This window comes from Chlamydotis macqueenii, chromosome 3, assembly GCF_036417535.1.
Source record: "Chlamydotis macqueenii isolate bChlMac1 chromosome 3, bChlMac1.mat, whole genome shotgun sequence".
NCBI classification, from domain to species: domain Eukaryota; kingdom Metazoa; phylum Chordata; class Aves; order Otidiformes; family Otididae; genus Chlamydotis; species Chlamydotis macqueenii.
Window position 1 is genome coordinate 48,229,622 of NC_141558.1, and position 24,577 is coordinate 48,254,198.

Genomic DNA, 24,577 nt, shown 5'->3' on the forward strand with positions numbered 1-24,577 from the left:
CAGAATGTTTTTTTCAGTTCATATGAACATGAATCCATGCCACGTGCCAAACTGGTTTTATTTTCTGGTCTTCTTTTCTGCTCATTAATTTTCTGTGCGCTTATGATTTTGGTATGTTTACTAATTTTATGTTGACAGTTTTAATTACACACTCCCAGAGTGTATAAGCAGAACAAGAACTAGATACGTTTCCCAACTGAATTCAGGCTGTGTGTAAATTTTCTGTGTGGGTTGGACCTGCAGCTCACTGAAATCAAAAGACATCAGAGTTTCTCCACTGACCACCTGAAATCAGTTAGTCCGCAGTTGTTGGTTTTTTGATGATTCTAACACTAAATTTCTTTGATCTGATTGCTGAAGGAAAGCAAACTGAAAGTGGATGGAAAAACCATCAGAAAATTTTAGAGGCTTTTGTCTCCTGTATCGTGCCATTAGACACCAGGCGGGGAAAAAGGAACAATTACAATCTATTGATATGTGGACGCCTGTAAAGCCACAAGATGCATTTAAACTTGATTTTACATCTTAGATTTTTGGGGTCACTACGTAATTCCAAAAAGAAAAATAACGTTTCTATGGAGTTTGCTGTGCATAGGAGAAAGGAGCTGCCCGCTAATAAACTAGAGAAAAACCAAAATAGTCCAGTTGGTCCAAAAGCAACAATTCTGAGTTCTGCTGTTCAGATGTGAGTTTTGTGGTTTGTGTTTTAAATTAAAGGCGTGGCTGAATGTTAATCATCCCTATGATAAAAGCAGTAAAAATAGGTGCAAACTGGCTCTTGTGTAATGTCGCAATTTACCTTTATTTTAAACTGGCTTACACATCTTAATACATTATGACAATCAGAATTATCAGGCCACCAGGCGGAGAGGAGTTTGTTTTCTTAATTGCTCTTGTTAAGCCTAATTACAGAACGGGGTGGAGTGGATGCGAGGGGAGGGAGGAATCTGCTAGCAAGAGGAAATTCTAAAATCCTCGGAGCGGTTCCAGGCAGTGCGTGTTGGGGAGCGAGAGCGCGGGTGTGGTGTGCGTGTACGGGTGTGCGAGCGTGCGTGCGTGCGTGTGAGGGTGTGAGAGTGAATGACGGACTTTCCATTTGGACTAAAATCCTGAGATGCATGAGCTGGAGGTGGGGAACCTGTGCTGTGCGGACACATGAAGGTACAGCTGAACAAAGAAATGTGCTGTATTTTGCTTTATGAATTAACTCCTTTTTCTTTCTCTTTTTTGGGGAGGGGCACGATGCAGATTACTCATTTTGCTGTTCATTTCTTAATTTTGTGTTGAGTGTTGGAATGGTTTGCTGATGTGACGTGCCATCCTTTGGTATCACGGAGTTGCAAGCACAAGCTGTGCATCCGGGTTGGTCTCCTAGATCCCTTCAAACCGTTTTCTTTCTTCCCAGTGATTGCAGCGGAGTAGCGCTGCCCACAAACTGTCTTATTTGTTTAGACTTCCCGATGGAAGGCATACATCCGAAGAGCCCTTCTGCCCTGCATTATTCCGTTTTGTTTTTGTGCCCCACATTACGCTGCTGGCGACTTACTGCGCCTGACCCGCATTGTCAGCCCCCGCCGTTGCCTCAGGAGCCTCCGGGACAGAAGTTTCTGATCAGGCAGTTTTGAGCAAGCCGGGCGCAAAGTAAATGATGATATAACAAATCTCAGCTCTTCTCCGGGGTATGTTACCTGACTTGTTTGCTGCCAAGGTGGTTTTATTGTTTTGGCTACTGGGTGGAGGGAGGAGACTTGAACAGCAGAGGAGTCACGCTTTTGTTTGGCTTAATTATAATGTACGCTTTTAATAAAACCTTTTAGTGCCATGAATGAAATGGCATTGCAGTCCGGCACGGGAAGAAAAATGCTACTGCTGTTGCAGCTGACAGCTGAGTGGTTAGATGGCCAGCGTGGGGCTCAGGCTCAGAAGCCCTTTCTTTGCTGGCTGGAGATCCTGCTGGGTAAATGTGTTTACTTTTTCCTTAGTATTTATACTAGTTAATGTGTCGCACTAGATAAATCTACTTCCTGAGTCCATCTTTCAGCTTGCTCTCTTCCCTCCCAATTGACAAATGGTTTGAGTTTGACACCGTTTTATCAGTTGAGCCCCTGCTGGGTGCTGCATGCCTGCTTGTTTCTGCTTTATCATGAAAAGTGAATTATCTGCAATATTTTGTTACCGTCTAACTAGCAGTTGGCAGGCTTTCCTGTACGAACTGATTTAGATTTCAGCAAGGGGAGGCTGTCGTCTTTCTCTGCAAAGCCCGGTTGTTGCTCTCCAGGAAAACAAAAGATCCCGGAGCTTTCTGCACCGCAATCTGCTGCTGTCCCACTTTCAAGGAGGTGTTTTGTTTGTTGCGGCAGCTCCCTATCTTAAAATGATAAATTGAGCGGACATGTGTGCTGTTTTAAACCCCTGTCTCCAAGGCTTTGTGTTCACTTAGGATAAAATACATTATTTTGCGGTAGGCTCTGGTGTGATTTAAACTTGATTTAGATTACAAAGCAAAAGGGAAAGCATCAACATCTTTAGCAGTGGTAGTTTGATGAGGAATAGCTGTCAGGAGAACTCTACTGACTTACCACAAGTGGGTTGCAAATGCATTAGGGATTCATTAATATTAATAGTAGAATAGACATTTCCTGCATTCGTTTGACATCTTCCACGCTCTTTTTTTTTTCCCCTTTCCTTTTTTTTTTTTTTAAGAGCAACTTGGAGTGCAGTTTTAACACTTATTCAAGTTAATACAAGGATGATAAGCTAAAGTTAAACAGAAGGAGACCCCTGAGTGTGTGGGGTCGGTCTCTAGGAGTCCTGGAATTTGGTGCTGTGCTTTAGGGAAAGATTGTGGTAAACTCTTGGGTGAGACTTTCAGGGCAGTTTGCAAAATGGGTCCACTAGGTACAATTGTAACCAGAAGAAACTGTTGTCAGAATAAATTGTTCTATGGAGGTGATGGGAAGGTCGCTATCAAAATGGCATGTAAAGGTTAATAACTGTGTAGATCTCTAAGGCAAACACAGTAGTGGCTTGTTCACAACTTCAGGGCTGAAAAAAAAAACAAAATCCAAACCATTCTTCAGTCTACGAATGTTTTGTGAGGTTAGCTGACCAGTTCAGTTTGACAAACAAATCGGTCCAGGGTAATTTTTACTTGTTTTCCATCTTTTAAGTCCTGTGATGCACGTTGTCATGCTTGTGCTCTGTCATCAGCAGGCTTCCAAGTTTTCTTCAAAATAAAACCCAAACAACAAACAAACACTGGAAATTTGAGAAAAACACCAAATATCTTTGAGATGTAAAATAAAACCTAGGATGTTGTCAGTACCAGAAGGGAACACGTAATGGTGATGATCATTTCAGCGTCCTGGACAGCACATCCCAGTTTCACAGGGGGCTTGCTTTTTATAGAAAACACAGCTAAGAGTCCCAGTCCGTAACATGTCAAAAGAAAAAAATATAAGCCCCCTCAAAGTGCCTTGTTTGGCAAGACTAGTGATGCAGCAGCTACAAATGCAGAAGCGCACATGAGTTTGGCAGCTCTTACTGATAGGGCACTTTGAAATTGTCAGTGTGCGTCTGCTCTACTTGTTGAGCCTAATGAAAAGTACAGTTTAATCACTGGTGTGCCAAATTGAGCATGATTAGCTGTTATTGCAGATTAGAGCATTGTCTGGGGCTCCAGAATTATTGATCTGGGTGCTGTGCTCTGGTGTTTTCTGTGCCCTCTATCGTAACCTCTTCTTAAAGCTTAGGGGAGAGAAGCAGGAAAGGAGAGTAGGAGGGAAGAAGTCCAGATGGGAAGAAAACAGGTCCTGAAAAGACCACATAGGAACTAGGTCAGGTACTCTGGAGATTAAAGAAGCATGCTTCATCCCTGGACGCAGGAGGCAGGGACAAGTAGCATACAATTACGAGGAATTAGAACGGCAACAAGGAGTGCAGATTTATCAGCTTTAATTGTCTATTGTCAGGACAGAGCCCTTCTTGTAGATCAGGCGCTGCCAATGCTTTAATACCTCTAATGGACTCTCTATTGTGGGATTATCTCTCCTAAGGACAATGTCTTTCTTAAAAGTAGTTGTTTTGGGAGAGGGAGGGGAAAAAAAAAAAAAAGAAAAAAAAAGAAGTAGCTGCAGCCCTCTATTTTTTTTTTCCCTCTCTGGTTTGTCACATTCTGCAGGAAGTAGCTGAGAGCCCAGTGTTGCCCTTCTGTCAGCAGCGCTATTCCTTCAGGGGAACTGATAGATACCTATTGAACATTAACCCCCTTTGCTCCACCTTCCCCAACGAGCTCCTCCAGAAACAATAGCTGCTTGATAAAGAGCAGATAAGCAAGGACACCCGGCTTAAGAATCTCTCTGCTATCTTTATTTTAAAAGCTTTCCTGGGTTTTGCAAAGTAAACATTACAACATTTAAAGAAGGATAAGGTGTCAACTATTTAATGAGAAGTTGAGTTTAATAGCAGAGGAATTCTTCCCTCCCCCAGCCAACACACAGGTATGAAAAGACTGTTATTTCACCACCCTGGGATAGGAAAGGTGGAGAAATTACAACTGTACTCTTAGAAGCTTAAAAAGTGGTCCTTCAGCCCACCCCTGCCAGATTCCCTAATCAGCTCTAAACATAGTGACTGTTTCAAATCCTTTGGTCCTAGATGCACAGGAGTCGCATTGCTGGATCTGTGATAATCTGTGGGTAAATATTTTCATTTCCACCGTATGCACTTCGTCATGGTGTATAGCTGTTGTTTTTGTTAATTTGTTTTGAAAACTTGCTCTGTGGCCAGTTCTTTGTCTGAGAAAAGTGGAGTGGTTCCACCGATGGATCTCACCCTCCTTCTGCTGTGTTCATCAGCTCCAAGAGTTTGGGCAGCCTGGAGAGTATCTGAAATGAAAACTGAATTGTGCAGGAACAGAGTCCAAAGTTTCACCATGGTTTATACCACTGTGACTTAGCAGGCAGATTAAGGAGAGGATACCCCAAAAAGTGGCATGACTGCCAAGTTGGGAAGAGACATGAAAGGTGAACTAATGCAGTTAATTCTGAGGTGGCTTTGTTATTTCCGATTGCTTTGAGCTTGTTGCAGGGCTGATGCCTTTGAAATATTCACAACAATGAGCCTTCTAATATATGTATACCGTCCCATCCTTCTCCATAACAATCTGGAAATCAGCCTATTTTAAAGGAAAATTTCCCAAAACACACTTTTTTTTTTCAGTCCTCTGGCGCCAGTAAGGTTGGAAAGTGGTTGGAATGGGCTGGCCATTTTTCCTCAAACTCAGTTGCTGTGGAGAGAATATTCAAAAGTCTATGTTTGGGATATGGAAGGTTGATTTCTGTGCTCAGGTTTTCTTGTCTGATACAAACTTGGGTTGGTAGAAACATGCCAAGACAATACAAGTGTTGTTGTATGGGCTCCTGGGTATCATTCCTACCTTCCCAAGACCACCATCAATCAGAAGTGTGATGGGAAGGCTGATGATAACCGAGAGGGGAACATCTGTGGTCTTTGCTGTGAGGCATTTCCCTTCTCATAAGAGACAAGGAGATGGCTCCTTACGTTTAGTCCAGACCCTGAAGTCTGCTTGCCTTTTCCCACAATGAAAAGAAGTACAGTGACAAAGCCTCTGCTGCTGCTGCTTCCTCAATACCTTCACCCCGGCTTGCTTCCTGGGAAATAAGAGCGAGTGGCTTCAGACTGTTTTGTCTCTGCTGCTCAGCTGCATTCACAGTGAAGAGAAGCCCAACTTCTCACAGTGACTTCTTGCCCTCCTGATAGTAGGCCCAGACAGCTTCGGCTCCTTCTTCTCAAACTCAAGCCTCGACAAGAGGAAATGGCTGAAGCTTAGTTCTCGCTTCTGTGTGGTGCAAGAATGTTTTTTCCATTGGTGGAGGGTTGTTTTGGCTTATTTGTAAGTCATCTCAGCAGTATTTTAATAAGGCCTAGCTGGAAACAAAAGGAGAGATGGTATTTTAGTTTGACTCCTTTTTTCTCTTTTTAAGGAAAATTTCTTGAGAGGATAAAACAACAAAAGTCAAAAGAGATGTTAAGGCTTGCACTGGGCAGTAGCTGAGAGTGCAGCCGAAAGGTCTGCTCTTGGCATTTGCACAGCCAAGACAAAAATAAACGTAAAGGCATTTGGAAGTGCTACAAGGCAATGACCAGGGTGCTCTGTAATTAAAGGCAGTCCCTGAAAGCTGCATGTGTTAATTCAAAAGCCTCCTGGCTACAACATACACCACCCCAAATGCCCTTGCAAAAACCTTCATGTAGATTCAAGTGCAATTTTAATTTCTCTCCTTATAGGCAATACCACACAGAAGTCGTCTAGGGCATACAAAGCCTCTGAGATCGTATCTGAAGCCTATAGGCTGTGTTTTGCAAAGGTCAGGCCAGTCTGTGAGAAGAAGGCTTTAACTTTTCTTGTAGCACAGTCACTAGAGCGTGCTTGGTCTCTCTCTTTCCCTTGAATCTGACAGCAAGCACATTTTAGAAACCTGGCCTCAAAACACGAGTGTATCTCAGCAGAACTTGAAAGCAAGTTCTTCTTTTGAGTTTGATTTCTCAGTTGGCTTTTAAAAGATGTGCAGTCGTGCAACTACATCATGTACCTTCTCCGAGTAATGACCACAACTGGTCCCCAAATGTTTACCAGCACAAAGATGCCTACATGCAGGAAGTGGGAAATGGGGGTGGGTCTGGTAGTTACTCTTGATGTGGTCAGTCTGCCACTGACCTTGTTTGGGGAAGGGGAAGGGGAGGATGTGAAAATGAGACTCTGCTTTAATCTCTTGTGTGCATTTTATCTCCCCTCCAACTTTCTAAAGAAGTTTCATCGATTAGAGCCAGCTCCCTTCCCTCCTTCTTCCCCTTACAATTACAGCTCTCGCAGGCGCAGGGAGAGCAGCAGCAGCGGCGGCAGCTGAGGCCGAGTCGCGCAGGCTTGTTGTTGAGCTGAAGTGGTGATAGCATCAAAGGAAATGGATGGGGATTTCTGAGATCAGAGCTGTTAGGGCCATTCATGATTTGTTGCCAGTCTGAAAGCTGCTGCAGAGAGAGCTGCCTGAGAAATGCTGATTAATACAGTAATTGAGGTTTTCTATGAGCGAGAAGGAAAAAATGAAAATATGACTAAAAATGTTCTTTTTGAAATGAACAACATTTTGAGATTGCACATTCCAGACAATAGTGGCTACTGGTATGAAAGATTTCTATAACAGAGCAGAAAACTTCTGGTTGAACAGGGCGTCTTTTTATGTTTCTCTATTAAGGAGGAAGGTCAGAAGGTCAGTCTATATATTTCTTTAATGGCAGAATTTCCTTTGTGATTCTTACTTTAGTCCACATTCTTAACAATTTGCTTCTGTCTCTTCTTTCTTGATAAAGTTAGTTTTATTCCAGATCAGGCACCGTTAGTCTAGACCTGCACACCAGCAAAATCCCTTCTCCTGTGCTATAGTAGTTCTGGGATCAGCTTTCTCTGAGACACCTGGAGCTAATTTCAGGACAGCCCCGGAGTGTGCCACGGTGTTATTTGAAGTCCATAGGCTTCATAGGCTGTGCTTGCCTCCCCAGGCTCCGGGGAGAGAGCTGCACTGACCTGGGATATTGGCATCCTCCTGTCGTCCTGACAAACATTTCACTTCATCTGATCTGTTTGAATCTCTGCTTCCTCTTCTTCTCCAGCCAAAAATCATTCTCAGTTCCTTGAAAGGCAGATTTGTTTTTCATAGAATCATAAATTTTTTCTCCCGCTGTCCTTCACATTAAGAAGATCAGCCCCTGAAGGAAACACATTGACCCTTTTTTCTTGCCCCCTCCCCCTTTTTTTTTCTTTTAAGCTAACAGGGAAGTGAAAAGCTCCGGAACAGCTGCCTCTCAGAGTGAGACTATTTTTCGGTAAAATAATCACCTTCAGTATGACTACATTGTTTTTCTGTTCTATGCGGTGTGACTCAGCATCAGTTAATTAACCCAATCAAGTAGGCCGGATTTCTCTCCTTTAATGAATGGTTCTTCCTACTTCAGAGCCTTCCTAGACCTCATTTTGGATGTGCCTCGGTTTTACTAGGTATATCCAATTACATTTATATCCTTCAGCCCAGTGCTCGGGCCACCTCTCTTGTGGAATTACGCTGTGGTGGAAGTTAAGCCAGGACACTCACTTGCAAGCAGTTGCCCTACTTATGTCTGCTGCCACGAGCCCTCCTGTGTTAGCGCGTACAGAAGGTCTTTACACAGATATACTATTTTCAGCATCGCAGGCCGAAAATGGCAAGTAATCCTTTTCACACGCCTTTTTATCAGAGGGAGGAGGAGCAGGTTAAGGGAAAGGGATGTGTGTACACCCATCAGAGAGACAGACAGGCACCCGATTGCATAAAACGTGCTTATTTTTTCCTCTTTCTCCCTTTTTCCTGTGAAGAAATATGTAACACCCAGATCACCCCAAAATACAAGCGTGTGTGTGTTTAAAAGAAGAATGTGAAACTGGCTGCCACGTAGAGTGTTGGGAAAGCGATGAGAAATTCGCTTGCAGACGTGCGAGGAGAAGGAAAAGTAGTAGAGTTGCCTCGCAGAGAGGCAGCGAGCGTTCGCACTGGGCTGCAGATGGCTATAAATGGAATTGTGCATCACCGTTCCTCTGAGCCCGAGGACGCCTCGCTGAAGAGACAGGACCACTGAAGGAAGCAAGGCATCTGGTTGTTTTGTAATGAGAAGCAGGAATGCTCTTAATAATAAACAAACAGGACATTGTATGCCATCATCACAGGATGTCCTTCCTTCAGCCAGCACGCTGACTTGGATTGGAGGGGGAAAAAAAAAATCGGGTGCGGGGTCCGCTAATCGCTATAGCAATCCTCCTCCCATCACCAGCCCGCTCCTGAACAGGTCGCTTACGTGTTGCCCTGCGCCAGATCCGCGCTCGTTTTCTTGCCACCCTGCGAAAGGGGCGTCGGGTTTGGAAACGCTGCCTGCCTCGCCTCGCCCCGCTCTTGTGAGCTTCCCTGCTGTGAACTGAGGGAGCGGGGCAGGGTTTTATTTAGAGGAAGAAACGAAGATGTTTTTCCTCATTCCTTTTACAGGCGCTGATTAGAAGGGGGACTCTGGAAAGGGATAAAATCAAAGCTCTGGAACTCCCAAATTGGTCATGTCGAGTGAAGTACTGTAACTGTTAAATAAGGGAGTAAGCGCTGTAAATCGGGTTTTAATCGATACTCTGGTACCTGGGCGTCATTTTCACTGTTATTTCTCTAGTGTTCTGACTAGTCAAATCGAGGGAGAACGAAAGCGGGCACGTGGAAGTTAAAATAGCACGAAAAGCAGATTTCTAGTAAAAACTGCCTCCGCGGAGGTGCTCGCCCACCCACCCGCCGGACCCAGGCCGCCGGGAAGCGCCGCCGCTCTCCCTCTCTAAGCACTGAGGCCGTCGCCGGCCGCCACATCTTGGTCGAAAGGGGAGAAGAAAGTAACAATTATTTAAGAGAAAAAAAAAAAAAAAGAGAAAGAGAAAAAAATCCGTGTGGGTCGCGCAGGGCAGGTAGAGCCCCGTCTCTCGCCCCGCGGGGCGAGGAAAGGGAGGGGCCGTGGCCGGTGGGCGAGCGCGAGGCGGGCGCGAGGGGCGGGCGGGAGGCGCGCGCCGGGCCGGGCCGGGCCGGGCCGGGCCGCGCGGCGCGGCGCGGCGGCGGGCGGGGCCCCCCAGCGTTTCCCAGAGGCAAGAGCAAGGGCGCGCGCCGGCACCTGTCTTGACGGTGGGGGAGGAGCGGGGCGGGCGGGGAGCGGCGGCCGGAGGTGTGAGTCAGTGTCCCGGGGAGCCGGCCGCTGGAAGGCAGGCAGGAAGGAGGGAGAGAGAGAGAGAGGGAGGAATGTTTACGCTGTAGAGATGAGCCAGGTTTGCCGCCGACGGTGGGCTTCGGTGTGGAAACGCGCGCGGACGCTGTCCCGGTAAGGAGCGCGATGCCTCGTCCCCTCACCCCCCCCCCCCCGCTCCCCTCCGCCTCCCCCGGCTCCTTCTTCTCGCCCGGCCACTGCAGAGCAAAAGTTTCCCCGTCGCCTCTCCTGGGTCGGGAGCGCTCCCCTGGTCACCACTAACCCTTTCGCTCCGCCGCGCAACTGCCACCCCCACCCCGGGTTTCGCTTTTCGCCTCCCCCCCCCTTTTAATGCCAAGAGTCGGCGACGATCGCAACGCTCGCTTCGACTGCAAACTGGGGGGACTGGTCCCCGGCGCGGCGGTTGGGGGAGCTGCGTGCCGAGGACACCCCCCCCCACCCACCTACCGCCTCGGCCTCTGCGGACGGCCCGGCCGTGGCCGAGCCTCCCCGGGGCGGCAGAGGCGGCGGCCGGGGGGAGCCGGGGGTCTCCTGCTCGGAAGATCGCGCTCTTTCGATCTTCGCCTTTCGTTGTTTTTTTTGTTTTTTTTTTTTTCTTTTTCCCGGAGGAGGGGTGTGAATTTCACGGTAGCTGTGTATCGGAAAAGGAAAAATGACGGGATTTTACGCCGGGAGTGAGCGTCATTCCCAGCTACCGGTGTAGGCACAGATTTTGGTCCCTCAACGAACCTTGCGGAAAGAGCCCGACCTTGTACCTGTTTGGGGATAGGGTCGTAGCAGTGCTTCCCTCATGATTAGATAAGAGGGGCTGAAGGACTTGGTGGAATTGTCCTGCGAGGCTCCTATCCAGTGCTTTGAGATACTAATGCTTGGAGGTACCATCAAAAGGGATAGAAGAACGTTATTTATTAATCTAGTTCATTTATTTTATTTATTTCCCCTGCTCCTGTTCTTTTTGGGCCCCCGGGAACGTTTTGCAGCGCTTTTTGCAGAGTTGTTGCTGCTGCAGTGATGCTGGCAGGATGTCGGCTTTCTCAGCCTTCCCTGCCAAGGGATAAGGGGACGTCAGGAGGAGGCGGGGGGGGGCAGGTTGTTTTGAAAGTTGTTTGTGTGTTGAAAGCCGGTGGGAAAGTTCAGGCTTCCCCATTTGGAAGAGGCAAGGCTGGGTTCCGCTCTTCCAACATGCGCTTTCCATTTTTAGCTTCATTCAGACGCAGACAGCAGCTCCTTTCCTCTTCCTCTCCTTGTTTGTGACACTTTTCTGAGGCAGCTTTTCCACAGGCAGCTAAGTGGTCTCGCGGCCATGACCCCACGTTTTCTTCAGCATGGAATTTTTTTTTTCCTCTTGGAGCATTAAGGAAAGGGTCTGAAAAAGGTAAAGCAGTTGTCAGCCTAGGGATTTTTTCCTCTTTGTTTTTATTCCATCCTCATTATTACCAAGGCTGGCGTTTTAAGGTGCTGCTTCAGTCAGAGCAGCTTCGTTTACACTGCTTTTTGGCTATTACTCAACTGTACCAACTATCCTGCGTATGCTTTTAAAGTGTCACAGACTACTGTATTAGTCACGCTGTCTCAACGGAAACCACAACACTGAAGGACAATGAGGATTAAAGGCTGTTTTCTTATTTTCCAGGCTGCTACACAGTGTAGCTCGGACGCTGTGAGTTTCAAGAATCTGGTGAAAGGGAGAGAGTGGACCATGAAAATGGACATGGAGGATGCTGACATGACTCTGTGGACAGAAGCTGATTTTGAAGAGAAGTGCACGTACATTGTAAACGATCACCCGTTGGATCCCAGTGCCGATGGAGGCACCCTAACTCAGGCAGAGGCTTCCTTGCCAAGGAACTTGACTTTCAAATATGCATCTAACTGCAAAGAGGTAAGCGGCAATGCTCTGGGGAAGGTTGGAGTCAGACACGCTAGATCACAGCGCTTTGGAAAGTGTGTGCTCACCCTGGCTTCCATTCTTTAACACACACACACACGCACAGACAACCCAACAACAACAACGAATGCTGCCTGCTGGCTTTTAAGGTGGGACTCTAGTAAGTCTTTTAAGAAAATCGGGCTGGTCATTTGTCATGTAATATTTTCACTGGAAATCGCAGACAGCCTATCCCTGAAACTGGTTCTGTACCAATTCGCAAACAGTTAAATTTTCACACAATTTGAACAGCATCTGAATAAGCATATTTAAACTGTGGGGTAGTTCTCTGTGCCAATTTCTAGACTGCTGTTTGCCAGGACCATTTATTGCCTCTGGCTCAGAGATTAAAGTGCCTCGGTTGTCCAATAAATAGCTTTAAAAAAACTAGAGGGGAAAAAAAAAAAACCAAAATTCCTGGAAATGTGTTTAATTATTTCTTTTTGTTTTCCCTTTGGTTATGAAATTGCTTTATTCTTTTCATGAGCTTGCCGTATTCCTGACTTCCTAAATGCTTAAGATCTCTGGCGTATCAGTTAAGGAAGTGATGGTAGAACTGTAGTAAGCTTGACAGAAGGGTGACCATAGCTTAAACTAACTTTTATTTATCTGGGACAGTATCTTCACTGGTAGCTAGCCGTGCGAGTCTGTCCTATCCTTGTCCCTGGAGTGGGTACATTCTTTGTTGTTGTTTCAGAAGGGCTGGAAAGAAATGAGCCCGGATGAGCAATTTGGTTTTGTGTTTACTCCTTCATATAGAGTAGCTATTATAGCTAGGTGTGATGTTCATTCGGCAAGGTAATAACCCAAGGGACAACCCTTCATTTCTCCTTGCGCTGAGACTTGTGGTATAGCAGCTATTACCTGTGCTTCTACTTTGGCTAAACACACTGACCACAGAGCTGAAAAGAAGAGGTACACTCATCCATGCCTATCAAATATTTCCTCCCAAAGTAGCTACTTGTTTAATCCTGCGTACAGAAGTAGGGCTGGACCCCCAGCTGGAGGGTGTTGGCACCGTGGAATTTAGCTTGGCAGTGCCTAATACTGCCAAGTGCCTAGTAAGTTTGGTAAGAGGTTATAGCTAAATTCTCCTGTAAAATCACTCTGCTTTTCCCATCTGCCCTGCCCTGCCCTGCAGAACTTTGGCAGAGAAAGGACACACTCCAGAAAAAATGTGCAAAACCTTGTTTTGTGTTACTGCATTGTTAGACAGGTCTTACTTTGATTAGAGTAGTGGGAGATAAAGCTGCGACTCCGCTGTGAGGTACGGAAGGATTTCTTGGTTGAAGGATGAGCTTATAGCACAACAGCTCGGGCAGATCCTCGGCAGCCGGCTGGTGACTGATTGGCCGCTCAGGCTGCTTGCTCTCTCTGCCCCTGTTTCAGTCCTGCTGCTGCAGCAGAAGACATCCGAGGAGCCTTCAGAATTCCCAGGGCTGTGTTTGGAAACACCGAGGTGTAATTTCCTTATGCTATAGCTCAGGTCAGTGTATCGGGGTAGGAGGGTTGCCACCATCTCTGTATAAGAGGTGGGGGGGAGAGAGGAGTTGTTGAAAGATTCCTGGTTCTTCCTTGTAAAATGTGACCCGTGCAGCTCCCTGCTAGTGGGAGTCTGAATATAGGACATCCTCCTTTTGTTCTCCAGGGTTCCCCCCAGTCTTTTATTTGTGCTGAATAGCACCTACTATAAGGAGCGATAGGAACTTTTGAACTCTGGCTCTTCCTAAGGTAGCTCTGAAAGAAAGGGCCAATATGATCGTTTCCTACCCTCCCTCCTTCAGTGAAAGCTACGGTCCTGTGAATGTACGGACAGGTAACTCATTTGCTACTTGTCTGCAGGGTGAAATAGTTGCAAATGGAGTAATCTGCTTACGTTCTAGCAACTTCTGATGTGAGACGTAATTTTTTTCTGTCTGCTTTCCATGTTTGATTTTGTTCAGTGGGGTCAGGACTGGGTGCGTGTTGCTCTTGCACATCAGTGTTTTGTGGGGTCAGCGAGGGAGCCTGATTCCGGTTTTGACCGCATGGAAAAACCACTGGAGTCAGCTTGATAGGGTGGGTTTATTTCACTTGCGAAAGGATGAGGTAAGACTTTGGGGATGCATGCGTGCGTGTTTGCCAGTGGGTTTCAGATGTGAGCTGTCTTCATTGTTAACTTTGGGGAGAGCTGTGGCTTCATCTGGTTGAAAGTTTTAAATGCTGAGTCAGTTTATTGACAAAAACATGTATAATACATCGCTTGTGAAATGCTAATACCGTCATGATTAGATCATGAAATCCTAGTGCTGTCATGATTAGTACTGTATCTCGACTTGGAGTAGGAAAAGTACTGTGTGCCTTCTTAGGAAGGAGGAAGTGCAACCGCTGTTGTTTGGGGAGGGTTGCTTTTTGTGTTTCTTTTCCTTGCATGTTTTGTGAAGTGCGTAGCTCCTCTTTAAAGGTTTCTTGAATTTGTAAGGGAGTCCATGACACGTCATACTCTTGTTTATTCTTGGATCTTGATCGGGGATTTTTCTGAAGGACACATTTTTCATTATGAGTTCACAGTATGTGTCAGCATTTTAAAAAATGAATTACTACTGCTCGTAACATCTTAGGCTGCTGGATTTACATTAAGTCATTTATTTATGCGTGAATTATTTATCCTTTCCTCCAGTTTTAGCAATTGACCAAAAATGATGAAACACAGTGCCAAAATCACAGTCTAGAAGGCCATATGTGAATAATCTTTTTCGTGCAAACGTTTAAAAAGTTATTTTCCAGTAATTCTTCCCTTCGGCCTCAGTTCTTAAAGCCCAGACAGCCCTTCTTGATATAAAGTGCCAGTTACTTTGCCTCATCCTGGTCCGTGAACTTGACAGAGAGAAACATCTCGGCAAATCTGTTACTTGTTGCATTTCTCTGATAAGGCCCTTTCTTCAAGACAGACAGACCCTGAATCGATGATTTTGATGAAAGCAGTGATTTTGAGCTGTTATGAAGTGTGCCTCGCTGACCTCAGACACATGCTCTCCCCTACTGCTTTTATTTTATTTCTTTTATATATACATCACCGAGGAAGCAGTCTGAAAGCATTTTGTTTGGTGACATCTATTTTAGAAAACTGGTTGAAGGGGTAAAATTTCTGTGGGCTTATGCAACTATAGAACTAACTTAAAAAAAAAAATCAAGTGTTATTCCAGGACATATGATGGCCTTCCCTATTTGCATTTGGAGAATACTGTTATTTCACTGGAGCCAGTAAGAGTTTGTTTGGTGTTTTTTGGTTTGTGGTTTTTTGTTTTTTTTTTTTTTTTTAAAGCAGTTTAATGGTCCCATTGCAAAATACGGTCCTCTTGCAGAATTAACAGGGGTCGTTGTTTACTTCCAGTGCCCTCTCCCCGAAGAAAGATGTAGGAGTGTTGGTCTTTCACAGCACCTTTTAATATCAAATTTGGAACCGGAGCCCGCCCGTCTCATGCCCGGGGCCTGCGGGCCGGGCGGGATGTGCTCTGCTGACCGGGCCTGCAGGGCTCCGGTCCCTCCGCCGCCCGCCGCCCCGCTCCGGGCTCCCGGCCCCCGGCGCCGCATTAGGACCCTGGTCAGTTCCAGGGCCGCCGCCGCCGCCGCCGCCCCGGGCAGCTGCCGGTCCCGGCCCCGGGCTCCCCGCGCCGGGCCGGCCCGCAGGCGGCCGGGCTCCCCCCGCCAGCCCCTCTGGCCGCTGCCGCCGCAGCGCCTGCGGGCTGCAAGCTGGCTCCGCTCGCCAGCCGGCTCCTCTCGGCGCGTCTCCTCCTGCTCGGAGCGCGGGGAGAGCGGGTTTGCTCAGCCCGGCCTCCGCAGGAGCCCGCTGGGAACCGGCCTCACGACTTCAGGCGGATGTTTCTCTGTGCTAGAAGTGCTGTTGTACTGAAAGGGAAAACGTGGTAGCAGCCCACTTGCAGGAGTGTTGAAAGTCGGAGCTTTGAAGGGAGAGGAGGTAAAGGTCTGTGGAGAGGAGATTGTTCTGAAAACAGCGCGTTGCTCCCTTGTGGCATGGTTTAGACCCAGAAGGCTGCACAAGGGCAGTAGGCTTTTATTTGTGGGGAGCGAGCTCAGGTCGTGCTCCCCTGTGGTTCCCTGCCACGAGGCTGTTTCGGAAGGTCTCATCGCCGAGAGGCAGCAGTGGGCTGAAGGACACCTGGTGGACACAAGTCTGAAATGCCTCTCTGCGACAGCTTTTCGGCAGCCTGGAGACCGGTTCCCCTCGGCTCTGGACGCGGAGTTCCTTCGCTGTTTAGCCTACAAGTCCTCTGCAGTTCTGTGCTTCGTGGCCTCTTGTTAAGCCACTCCCCTCTCTAAGCTGCGGCAGGGCAGGAGCCCCTTTTGACTGCAGCAGGGGGGCTGCCAGCAGCCTAGAACCAGCCAGTTCTGGTGCTGCTGGCACCCCTCTCCTGGAGGGTACCCCCTCCTTGACCACAGCAGCTGAGCTTGGGGGACACAGTAGAGGCCATGAATTGCTGACCAGAAAGCCAGCCTTGGTTAGAAGTCGTCTGGACAGCTTTAGTCTGGTTTAACAGAACTTCAGTGTTGGCATACACGGATGTGTAGAACATCCTCTGCCAAAATAACTTTCTGACGGGTACAGGGTGAGAAATCTTCGTGTTCAGCTGCACCGAGGGAGAAGCAAACACTGCGTGTAAGGTGGATATCAAAAAGTATCTGCTGTGTCAGAGACACCGGCTCAGTGAGTGTTTCAAGTTGACTAGTTCGAGGTGTGATTTCTAGAGATTCTGAGAATTTCATTAAGTCGTTTTAATTAAGGCCAGGATATTTTAAAACCATGAAAAACTCGAGCTACCTTGCAGTAAACTGGTAGGGTGTGCTGTAGCTTAATTGTGAACTTTTCTTGAGAGGGCAGATGGATGTAAATGAAGATATATGGGGAAGATGAGAAGAACATCTGCCTTTTTCAGCTTGCTTATGAGAAGTGTACAAGCAAGACAAAAATAAAACTGAGCCACTGAGCTTGTTTCAGCTTGTGGTAGGTGTAGGAAAATTTCTGGAAGTCCCTTTTCTCTCTCTTCAGTCCAGATGCACAGATCAATGGAGCATTTAACTACCTCTGCTGTTGACCTTAAAATTTTTTTGTACTGTGCTGAAACACATGTTGAAACGCAGACAAGCACTAACAGCCACCATGTACACCCAGCAATCTGCTTCCGGGTGGATTACCTCCTTGATTCCATGGCTGTTATTTATCCCCTTTATTTTGACATTTAATATGAAATTATGCTAGGTGTTAGTTGTTTACTGGGATTTTTAATCTGGACCAATACACAGGCAAGTATTTCTCTGTCTGTGATACAACAGAAGAAAATGCAGCATGAAAAAATCACGAGGCTTAGCTAATTTGTAAAGTGCTGTCTACAGTCCAGGGTTTTTACTGTCCTTTGCTGCGCAGGACTGCTACAAAGAAAATGAAAGGCTTACTGAAGTGAGCTATCTGCAGAGTCTGATCAGTGCTAATCTGCTTTGGTAAGAAAGTTGATTCCTTGCAGGGTACAGACAGCAGTAATCACAACTCTCGGTGTTTGTCAGCCACTTCTGCTGTTCTTGTCTTTTTCTGAAATCCTGGCAAGCAAAAAGACAAGTGGCAAGATACGTGAAGGGGATACAGTTAATATATTTTACTGTGGAAGTTTGGTTATAATACCAAATCAGCGGGCTTTTTACCTTTCCTTTTTTTCCACTGTCTGAGCAGCAGGATCAATCTTGCAAAGGCTTGGGATTTTTGTTTACAAAATTATTGGTTTTCTGACATTGTTTAGATACATTAAATTTAAGAAGATTAGTGAGGAACAGAGAGAAACAAAACCAATAACTCAGCAGTGTTTTGCAAAGGGTTACTCCAAGGCACGTTCTTCTGAATAATGATGAATTGCTTCCTGATTTGTGGTCAGTGACTTTTTTTGGTATAATTACTGTCAAGAAGGAAGCTGAACGAGTACATTTCTTAGACCTAGCATAGTGGAGCATTTTCATCAAAACCCTTACACCTTTTTGACCAAACCCACTTGACATATGTTACCGGAACTGCTGCCTCCTTTTTATAAAAGAGGGTGATCTGTGAGTGTATGTCCCAAAGCCATTTCATACTCTGTTTTGTATGCCCCTGTGTGCTGGTGAGAGAATTGTGGGTTGCCTTTTTGTTTTTGTTCTCCTTTTAGCTATCAGGATGGGTATAGAGCGAAGAAGATAGGAGTGGGGGGAAGGTTTCATTTTGATCTGGAGGAGCAGTCATTCCAGTTCCTAACTTAGTAGGAAAGCGAGCTCTGTAGCAATGAAGTGATTGATAGCTATTGAATATTTTTTTTGTTTGCTAGAACTAGACTTTTGGGGGTTGCCTTTGACAGGAGAAATAACTTCTGAAGATACCTGACAGTCTCTGTACATTTTGCTTACTCTGTCTTCTTGTAAACCTATTTCCACAAAACACATTTTTCAGGCAGTGTTCGTCTTTGGCTTCCATATGTCTCGGTAAGGTGCTAGCATCTAACAAAGCTGATCGTATCATATCCAACACGGTTGTTAATTTATTTCTGTTTTGCTGACCTGTCACTAAAAATTTCTTGCTCGGTTGCTTTAGCTTGTTAAGTTCGGGGGGCAAGGGAGAGGAAGGAAGACTTTGATTTCTACTGGCGGTGGACTGATCCTGTGCTGCTCTTCTTGTAGGTCACTGGAGTTATAAGCAAAGAGTACATCCCAAAAGGAACGCGCTTTGGACCCCTGATAGGAGAGATCTATACCAGCGATACGGTTCCCAAGAATGCGAACAGAAAATACTTTTGGCGGGTAAGCAGGAAAAAACAGCACCATGTTGTTGCAGTAAGCAGATCACTAAATGAGTACAGCTGAGAAGCTGGGTCACTTCCTGCTTCAGACCTGTGTGAATGAAGGGGGCAACTTCTGTTCAGTGGGATGAACTAAGCCAAGTAAAAGCCTGGCTGTCTTGGATGGAGGGACTGTGCGGGTGAAGAGAGCAGGGGAGATGCATATCCTTTCCTGTCTCTGTCTTCTGAAATGGTTTGGTGCTTGATTGTGTAAAGAAATAGTTCTGCTGCTTGCTGTAGGGGCAGGTTATTTTGCATTTCTTCACCGCGGAAAGTCATTATTGTGTATGCAAATATCTCTTATCCTTCATTTTTCCAGCTATGAAGAAGCTGCGAAAGTACTGCATCATCTTTTACTCTGGAATTATGATACATTTTGTGACATTTTTTCCTGAGTTTTGAAAAGAACTGCTGTACCACAGTAGTTCAGCATATAGCATTCAAGTCATAAATTTTTCTAGTCCACCTCAGAAAGTATTAAAAGAGCAGGCCCCGCATCTTAGTGCAAAGAAAAATCCATTGATGCCAGACAAACACTAGAGGTGATGCCTAGTCTGTACTCTGTGGTATAAGCTGTAAGGGAGCACCAGCCAATTTGTTTTGGCTTGGGAAGTCTGCGCTAGGGAAGATGCTTCCAGTTTATCAGTTGACGTAATTCTGATTCTCCTCTACAGACCCATTGTTAGTTGTTAGAGAACATTCCTTCAGCCCCATCTCCTTCCATGGATTTGTTTTGCTGCCTTCTAGCCATTTAGGTTGTGTCTAAATTGGTGGATTTGGGAGTATATCCAAGCCTCTGTGCCCAGGTGCCTGCCTGCCTTAGCAATATCCCAACCTCATATCCAGGTGAAATCCAGGGCAAGCACCAGCGTTCCCCACACCCCTTTCTTCCTACCTAATTGCATCATTTTGGTTTTCTTGGATTGTCTTCATGCAATGTAATACAGCATTGCACAGGCAGTTATTTGCATGGGTGTTTTTACAAAGCAGGCGGCTGTTTTCACATTCGTAAGGCTACAAAGTGTTTAGTTTAGCTGAATTTTTTGGGAGCTTGTGTCTGGCATAGGAAGAGACTGGTATGCTGGCCCTAGCCCTACCAGTTGCTAATAAGAGGGCAAACATTGGGAAGAGGGGCTGCTAACCATCTTGGAGGACTTCCTTCAGATATTGCAGCAAGAAAAATGGCATCATTCTCATGATGAGATTTTAAGCCTTAATGCGGAGGGATCCTCGGAAACAATATCCTAGGAGCCATCTAAGCATCATTAAATTCCCTGTTATAATCTCTTGATTCATTCAAGACACGCTGCTGCACTGAAAATGAATTCCTTCCTAGGGGTCTGAAACAGGCTTGCATATGCAAAGGAAATTGTGGGAGATAACTTCCCACATGTTATTAAAGGCATCCTGGGCTTGCTGGCAGGAGCAGGAACATCTGCTGTGCGCACGGGGGACGCTGCCTGTGCCTTGCCCACACGAGAGGAGCGAGGCTGCCCGGGGCCAACGTCATTTCTGGGAACCCTGACATGACTCAGCACATCTGGTCGCCTTCCCCAGAATAGGTGGGAGCCCGGTGGGGCGCCTTCACCCCAGAGCTGAAGCACGGTGACCGGCAGCATCAGTGGCCCTGCTTTGGGAGCCGTGGAGGGTTGGTTTGGGAAGTGGTGGCGGGTGTCGAGCGCCAAAGCCCCGCGTTCCTGGAAGTTTGCGAGCTGGGGTGAGCAAAGAAACCCGAAGGCTCCTCTTGATGCAGCACAATTCGCCCGGCTCCCTTCCATTTTCTCATAACAAACACACCGCAAAATCTCTCGCAAGCTGCTTTGATGAGGCCACATGTATTTCCCCCTTCTCAGTTTACAGGAAGTTACTCTTAAAGAAAGTGATTCTGGTGTTTACGGCCCGTGTTAAAGGGCCAGGCTGCCTCACGCCTCTCCGCCAGCAGTTCTCTCTGGGTGAAGAGGAGAGGTCCCGGCCAGCTGGCGGGCGCTCGTGGAGTGCGCTGCCCTGCCCGGCCAGGTCGGTGCGAAAGACACCTATGTGTCATAAAGGCAGGACCATGCCGTGGAGTGTATTCCCCCTGAGATAAACTGTCTCCCCTTTGGAAAGGCATTTCCTGCTCAGCGAGGTGCGTCGCTGGTTCAAGTTGCTCCCGCTTTAAGGTCTGGCTTTTGCCTGGTCATCTGTTTCACAAAACCCAGGAACCTCACTTCATCCAGCACAGAGCTAGTTCCCCCCGAGAGTAAGGGATATGTCTTTACCAAACGTGTCTCCTGGATTTTTCTTTTTTTTTTTTTTTTTTTTTAATAATTCTCTTATTCTTATAGAAAGAGTAGCCTCTCTCAATGATTGGGACTTCTTTCCCCCAAACTGCTGAGCAGTTTTTAGGTGAATGTTTTCTTTCCCCTGTGTGGACAAGCCAGAACGTGTCCCTCGATAGGAAAAGTGACTTCTCATCGGTTGGCCCCTCTCCAGGTCTTCGTTAAGTTATGGCAGGTGAAGTTCATCTTTGCCTCGCCCAGCCTTTGTACAAAAGGGCTACAGTCCAACTATGAGCAAGTGTTGCTTTAGGACTCTGGGGGGGTGGAGCATGTTTGCATAGTTTAAACCTTTGGGCGGAGGTGGTAGGAAACTGCAAGTACAGAGGCCATAGAAAAAGGCGAGAAAGACTCTGACGTAGCACAGCCAGTTAGTCTTATACACAGGTGACTCAAAGCATTAATGCAAGCATGCACTCAGACCTGCAGTCATTAGCATCACCCACTTGTTGATCATAGCAGCAGGAAAAGGACTCTGAGGTAGCAGGGACAAATACTCTGCATTTCAGATTTTGGGTCTGATTTGTCTGTACTAGCAGAGCCACCTGGGCTAAGTAGAAATGGAAAAGGTGACTGGGGACTTACCTTTGAATAAGCATCTCTTTTCTTAATGCAGAGGATTTCATAGTTGGAAAGGGAGAGACCCGGCTTGGATTCTTATTTCAGTACTGTCATCTCGGTTTAAAAAAAAAAAACAAAACCAACCTTATCATTTTTCCTCTCTGGAGTCTGTGTGCACGTGTTGCATATTGTGTGTATATATATTCACAGGCACTTCCTCTCTGTTCCAGATCTATTCAGGTGGTGAGCTTCACCACTTCATTGACGGATTTAATGAGGACAAGAGCAACTGGATGCGTTATGTAAACCCTGGCTACTCCGTTCAGGAACAGAACTTGGCTGCTTGTCAGAATGGAATGAACATCTACTTCTACACCATCAAGCCCATCCCTGCCAACCAAGAGCTGCTTGTGTGGTATTGCAGAGACTTTGCAGAGAGGCTGCACTATCCCTCCTCCAGAGAGCTGACAATGATGAACCTCAGTAAGTGAATTACAGTATAAACAAGGAATGCTAGTAATGTCTCTTCAGCCTGTATGATCTAATAATAAGTTCTATAATTATACAGCTGCATCATCTGTTGTGTCACAGTAGGTAGCTCGGAGTGGAAAAGGGGAATTAAAAAACCCAGCACAGCAGAATGAGTTCCCTATGCCTGTTCAAATGTAAACAGATTATAAAAAATCTGAACAGTTACTGGTTTACAATCTAAGTCTTATCTGGTTAAATTCTGGACGACAACCTGAATATATCCTTTTCCTTCAGAACCATAGATGTTGGTTCATTCTTAGACTTTCCAAGTCCAGATCTCATAGTGCACTGAGCAAAAGTCTGCTTTGATAGCATTTACTAAAGGCTGTCCAGTCATGCTTTCAAAGGGCTGCCTCACTGTACAATGAAGTGGCCATGTGCCATGACTCTGTCTAGGTGTCTGACAAAATACGTATTGACTGTATAATGCTCTTTGAGCCTTGCATCTATGCTTACTTATCTTATGGGAGCAAATACAGTCTTCTAATCTGGTTACTTTTTTTTAAGCTCAGTGTATTTTGTCCCCATTTCTTGGCTGTATATCACAGCTTTCGTTTTCTGTTCAAAAATAGTAGCACTAGTAGCAGGGAGAAGAGAGATTTCCAGGAGTTTATCTCTCTGTTCCTCTGTGGTTTCTGACCATTTCCAGCCTTAGCGCTTTACTCATAGCTTAATCTCTGCTTAGCACCTCACCCAGAGCCCCTTGAAGAGAGGAAAAGATTCTTACTGACTCCTCATTTGACTCTTAGGCTGCGTCTCCTCCTGCTAGCAGCTCTGAGATCGAGCAGAGCATTCTTTTGTCCTTCTGCCAGCGCCTACGCTGAAATTTGAAGGAAAAACTGCAAGCATTTTTTTTTTTAATAAAAATGACTATTTACTGTTATTTGGCAACAAATAATGGGTTATAAAACATCAGTGTTACTTTGGGGATCATTAGAGCTAAAACGTAACCCCGCATCATGAAAATGATGTCACACATTCAGATTAATCAAAAGTAATCATGGATTACATGGATTCATGGATGTCGTTCTTTCACCAATTTTTGGTCTTTCCCTGTTAAATGTAACAAATCATAGAAGAAAATTTGCTTTCTGCTAATGGCAGAGGGAAGAGAGGGAGAGAGTATCCTATGCTAATATATTCCCTATTCAGAAGTTTCACTGATTCTGTCGTCTATGCATGTGTCATTTCACCACTCGCTGTGAGTTTTATTTCCTGATATGATGAACTGTTGACTTTTCAGTGCAACCTTCAGGTGAGGCGAGACAATGGCATTAAGGGTTCCTGTGGATGAGGAGTTTGCAAAGATCCAGCCAGACGCATTTGGCCACTGGCTAGGAGGATACACAAATAAATGCAGCCTCAGCTTCCTGCATCTGCTGGCATCTAGCAAGGAATTTATTTGTAAAGTGTCAACTAATTACCTGGTTACTCTTACTCAGGTCCAAACTGGGGGTGTCTGGACATGTGCAGAATAATTCATTTGAGTAAAAGTAGGCTCAATACATGGATTTGAAGAGACAGGATCTTGAGCAATGTTTGTGTAGTTCAGCCTTAACATTTCAAAGAGCAGTCTTTCCAGATGCTGAGATTGAACTATCTCGTCTTTTTTAAAGATAATTCTGATGTTTAAACCATTTAGAAATTTTATGTTACGCCCTCCACATAAAGAAAATAGCAGTTCAGAAAAAAGAGAAAAAGTTCTCAGTTTTTTAAAAAATCTTTTTCCCCTCATCTTTGTGACGAACCCATTCAAGCCTATGGCCTGTAGTTAGGCCAGAAACCCTCCGGGGACCATATGGATTGAGGTTTTCTAAAGTTTCGGTGCTGTTTCGGTGCCGTTTCTTGAAAAGTACTGAAAAAAATCCAGAGGTTTCCCAAAGATGCTTGTGTGCTGAAGGTTCTGTTGCAACAGTTTGAGCAGGGGTGGTTTTTCTAGCATTATTACTGGAAGCAGATGAGTTTAAAGTGAATGTCAGTATTGTTCAGTTTTCTTCTTCCCCTTCCTCTCAGGCCACTTCTTCTAGTTAAACCTAAAATTAGCAAACATTCCATCCCGCTGCCTCTCCAGCCTCTCTCTCTAGCACAAGTCTGGCCAAGATGCCCTCACACTGCATTCATCTGTGAATAAACTGCAGAAGGCTCATCCCCAGATAGCTAGCCTGCCTGCTGCAGATGTGGGGCTTTGCCCCATCAGACGTTTTAACACAGTCTTACTTGGGGTGACTCCATCACTGGTCACCTCCTCCGCCTGCTGTAAAGTCGAGAAGGCCCTCTCCAGCCAAACAGATCACTAATATTTTGATGTTTGAAGTGACATGGCTTCCCTTGGAGGAGCAAGTGAGCATCACCGCCTCTCCTAGCTCTTTGCTACTGATTTTGGCACACTTTGAGGAAGTGGGAAGGACGATTGGGGTCCGGGTTCCACCGCAGGCTGAAGTCAGGGCTCCCTCTCACTGGGACATGCGCGAGCATGAGACAGCAGCAGTGCCAGCACACGGCCGTGGTGTGTTGAGCCCAGCTCCCTCCCTCCCTCCCTTCACCGCATCTTGGGTGTG

At 46.1% G+C, this 24,577-nt stretch overlaps 1 protein-coding gene across 3 annotated transcripts in view; it reads left to right on the forward strand.

Annotated features, from left to right (window-relative positions):
• The first annotated feature begins 1,897 nt into the window (after window positions 1-1,897).
• PRDM1 (PR/SET domain 1) overlaps window positions 1,898-24,577 on the forward strand; it is a 30,377-nt gene continuing 7,697 nt past the window's right edge. The window contains exons 1-4 of one of the 3 annotated variants that reach the window (XM_086745078.1): window positions 1,898-1,957; window positions 11,468-11,716; window positions 18,455-18,574; window positions 21,719-21,971. In XM_086745078.1, coding sequence (XP_086601204.1) covers window positions 1,898-1,957; window positions 11,468-11,716; window positions 18,455-18,574; window positions 21,719-21,971 — 682 coding nt within the window. Of the gene's footprint in view, window positions 1,958-5,468; window positions 5,508-9,896; window positions 9,949-11,467; window positions 11,717-18,454; window positions 18,575-21,718; window positions 21,972-24,577 lie in introns of those variants that run through there. The other 2 variants (XM_086745079.1, XM_086745080.1) reach the window with 2 other exon arrangements.